This window comes from Osmia bicornis, chromosome 6 (genome assembly GCF_907164935.1).
Source record: "Osmia bicornis bicornis chromosome 6, iOsmBic2.1, whole genome shotgun sequence".
NCBI classification, from domain to species: domain Eukaryota; kingdom Metazoa; phylum Arthropoda; class Insecta; order Hymenoptera; family Megachilidae; genus Osmia; species Osmia bicornis.
This window is the reverse complement of record NC_060221.1, coordinates 12,131,175-12,135,304: the sequence shown is the minus strand read 5'-3', so window position 1 is coordinate 12,135,304 and position 4,130 is coordinate 12,131,175. Positions and strand designations below refer to the sequence as shown.

Here is a 4,130-nt window from a genome sequence, read left to right as displayed (position 1 = left end):
TGCCTCCAGTGAAAGTTCTGCGTGATCTCCTGGATTTGGATTACCCTGTTGCGTACGTAATCCTTCCATTTGGAGGGGTGCGTCTTGATCCAAGCCAGCGTAACTTCTGAGTCCGTCCACATAAATGTCTGAGAAACGGACATGTTCAGAGTAGCGTGAACATGCCGCATCAGTTTCGAGAGTAGCAGCGCTGCTGTAAGTTCCAACCTCGGGATGGTCAGACGTTTGAGTGGTGTCACTCGCGTTTTCGAGCAGATGAGAGAAGTGTGGGTACCCGTGGACGGTGCGTGGACAACGAGATAGACGACGGCTGCCATTGCGAGGACAGAAGCATCTGAGAAACCATGTAGCTCAACTGTTGACGTGGTCAATGTGTTGAACCACCGTGGAATGGATAGCCTGGCCAGGCGCGTTAAATCTTCTCTGATGCTGAGCCAGCGATATGTAATTGAAAGAGGCAGCAGGTCGTCCCAGCCGAGTTCCTGTAACCAGAGCTCTTGAATGAGAATTTTGGCTCTAATAACTACAGGTGCAACAAAACCGAGAGGATCAAATAGTTGTGCTACTTCTGAGAGGACGAGGCGTTTCGTGAACTGCGTGCGTTGAGTAGCTGATATGGTTGCGAAATTGAATGCGTCTTCATGAGGTGTCCATTTGATTCCGAGAATCTTGGTTTCGCAGTCGTCAAACGAAATCGATGCGTTGTTCTGAGTATCTGCGAGGGCTTCAAGCAACGACTTGCTGGTAGAGTGCCATTTTGCCAACGGAAATCCACCCGCTTGGCAAAGTTGCGTCAGCTGGCTTGCAACATCCTGTAGATGGTCAGCGGTGTCTGCGCCACCAAAAATGTCGTCAACGTACCTGCCATTTTTGATGGGTTCGACGGCGAGGGGAAATTTCCACCCTTCGTCGTCAGCGAGTTGCAAGAGCGTTCTCACGGCTAGGTACGGTGCAGCTTTCGTTCCGTACGTGACCGTGGTCAGCTGGTACTGCGTTTCCTGTTGAGTTTCATCAAGCCAGAGTATCTGCTGCAAGCTCCAGTCCTCCGGATGCACCTTGATTTGGCGATACATCTTCGTGATGTCGGTTGCAAACAGATGTTTGAATCTGCGTATCCAGATGAGCAGATCTGCGATGTTCAGCATAAGGTTCGGACCGGTGTGGAGAAGATCATTTAATGCGTGTCCTGAAGAAGTTGGGCTGGAGCCATTGAACACCACTCGCAAAGCGGTGGTCGTGCTGCCCAACTTGAGAACGCCATGGTGCGGAAGAAAGTACTGAAACGGACTGATTATTGAGTCATTGTTCAGTCTTACCATGTGGCCAAGCTGCTCATATTCGAGCATGAACTTGGTGTACAGCTGTTTGTACTGAGCGTCCTTGCTGAATCTTCGGAGTGTCCTCTGAAGACAATGGTGCGCCGTCTGGTAAGAATTGCCAAGTGCTCGTGGATGAAGCTTGAGCGGCAATCGCACGATGTATCTTCCCGAGGAGTCTCGAGAATGCGTGGTCTGGAAATGATCTTCGCACTCTTGCTCTTCTTGTGTGAGCAAGGGTGTCGTGTCCTGTGGTGGCTCTTCCTGCGTCCAGAAGCGGCTGAGTAACTCCCCCAACTGGCAATCGGTGTTACTGACCGTCACCTGATGAGAGGTCCTGCGAATGGTCTGAATGCCCTCGAGGGGCCCGATTACGAGCCAACCGAAGATCGAAAGTTGAGCGATCAACGGTGTTGAAGCGTTCCGGATGATGTTTGGCTTGATGACTTGCCCGTATGCGTCGGCTCCGAGAATAATGTCCACCGGTCTGGAGACGAGAAATTGCGGATCTGCTAGATTCAATTTCTCCAGATGCGGTGGCAACGTTGGACGAGCTGGTGGTTCGGATGGTAAGCAAGTGGTCACCTTCGTCAGCACGTGTGCTTGAATGGTGACTGAGAGTGGTCTGTAATTTGAATGGAGGGTAATATTGACCACTCCATTCGTCTGCGAGGTCCTTGCTCCACCAACTCCGTGGACATCCAACGTGGAGCGTTGTCTTCTGAATCTGAGCTGCGTGACTAATGACTCTGAAATCAACGAGACTTCAGAGCCTGAATCAATGAGTATTCTTACTTGCTGCACTGCGAGGTCAGTGTGCACTCTTGCGAGTGCCGTTGCTAAAAGCGTGGTCCGTGGTCTGCGTGTACTGGTTGCGTGGGCTGAACGATTTCTGTGTGCGTGGGCTGCGATGGCTGCGGGTGCATTGACGACTGCACCGTCACTTCAATGCGTGGTCGTTGAAGTGGTTGGCGTGGTCTGCGTGGTGGCTGCTGGAGCCGGCGTGGGCGTGGCCTGCGATGATGCTGTTGGTGGAAGACCAGGTATCAGCACCTTGCTGATGTCGGCCCCATGCAGCATGGTGTGGTGGATCTCGTCGCAGATCTTGCACCGTTGCCGTGTTCGGCAGCTGCGCAGGTTATGGTGGCCCAGGCAGTTCACGCAAAGTGCGTGAGCCTTGACCACGTTGGCGCGGTCGTGCGGGGTCAGTGCTCTGAACGGTGGGCACGCTGACAGAAAGTGATCTTTCTGGCAGAAAGCGCACGGGTAGAGTGCGGACTGCGTGGACTTGGCGATGGCTGCGGGTGCTGCGTGGGCTGATGTAGTTGGTCGAGCGCTTCCTGCGTGGACGGCTGCTCTCGCTGGCGCGGAGCGTTGCTGCGAAGACTGCGTGGTCCTTGCGGGTGCTGTAGGCGTGGGCGGAGTAGCGCGAGCGGCGTTGAGCTGCTCTAATTGCTCGAGAGTGCGTGCGCGGGCGAGTAGGAAGCTAGTCAGCTCCTCCAGCGTAGGATATTCCTTTTTCGTGGCCAGCGAGGACTCCCAGTGCTCGCGCGTGTCCGCGTCGAGCAGTCTGACGAGGATGGTGAGCAGGAAACAGTTATGGGCATCCTCCAACCCGAACGACCGTAGCGCTTGCTGCGTCTCCTGGATGATATTCACCATCTTCAGGAGCGAGGCCGCCTTGCGCATTTTCATCGGCTTGAGGTTGGCAAGCCGGTCCATGTGCGACTGCACGTTTAGCCGCTTATTGTCATAGCGGCCGTCGAGCAGTTGCCACGCCTGCTCGAGGGCGCCATCGGTGGTAGGAAGGTGGCTAATCAAATTAGCCGCGTGGCCAGTAACAGCTCCCTTTAAGTATAAAAACTTATCGTGTGCGGCGAGGTCAGCGCGTTCGCTGATAACAGAAGCGAAATGGGCCTTGAATTCTGCCCATTTGCTGTAGTCCCCTTCGAACTTCGGGAGCGCGATCTCGGGGAGGCGTGATCGGCTTGCCGATGACTGCGTGGGCGCGTTGGTCGTCGAGGCCGTCGTGGTCTGCGTGGGCTGCTCGTTCTGCTTAATTTTCCGCTCAAGCTGCGCCAGCAACTTGCGAGCAGAAAGTACGACGCGCGCTTCATTGGAAGCCACCTTTTCCTTGAAATAGGCGTGGTCGAGCTGCGTGGACGGCCAAACCTTTGAGAGGGCTGCGTGTTCTCGTTGGAAATCTACATGAATCTCCAGAATCGTGTCCCTCATAAGCTCCGGTTCTTCTGGCGCGACGTCTGCGGGGGCCTTATTGAGGGTCACCTGCAGATCCTCCACCATGGCCAGGAGGGTGTCGAGACGCTCCTCCTGGACACGGGAGCGCACCTGGAGCTCCGCTGTGAGGCGCGTGGGCGAACGCGTGCGCGTGGTCTGCGTGGTCTCTTCAGGGACTTGCAGCGTGGTCGGCGAGCGTGGACGAGCGGCCTGCGATGGCTGCGTGGTCGTTTCCGCTGCGTGGTCTGCGTCGAGCTCTGACGCCATCATGGCCGCCGGCGTCTCTTCCGGTTTTGAAACCGGGGAGGGATCACGCGATTTAGGCATTTTAATAAAGAGTGTCACTGAGTACCTTTAAAATGCACTGAAAATCACCCTCGTCACCTGAACGGCACAGTCACTGCTTAATCGTGTTCCGCGCACACAAAGTGAGTCACTTAGTTCACGTGAAGCGCGGTCACTACGCGTAATGGCGGCGAAAACCGTTAAGCGTCACTGCGCGAACCGTTACACAAGCCGGGTGTGTTTATCCGGCTCGAAGGACCAAAATGTTTGCGTGTTTAGCGTGGTCAGCGA

The 4,130-nt window shown here is 55.1% G+C and overlaps 1 protein-coding gene across 1 annotated transcript; it reads right to left on the bottom strand.

The window, feature by feature from the left end:
- Positions 1 to 2,261: 2,261 nt before the first annotated feature.
- On the bottom strand, positions 2,262 to 3,881 carry LOC123987912. Its single transcript, XM_046286233.1, has one exon. The coding sequence runs from the start codon at positions 3,879 to 3,881 to the stop codon at positions 2,262 to 2,264; it is 1,620 nt and encodes a 539-aa protein (XP_046142189.1).
- Between the last annotated feature and the right edge of the window lie 249 nt (positions 3,882 to 4,130).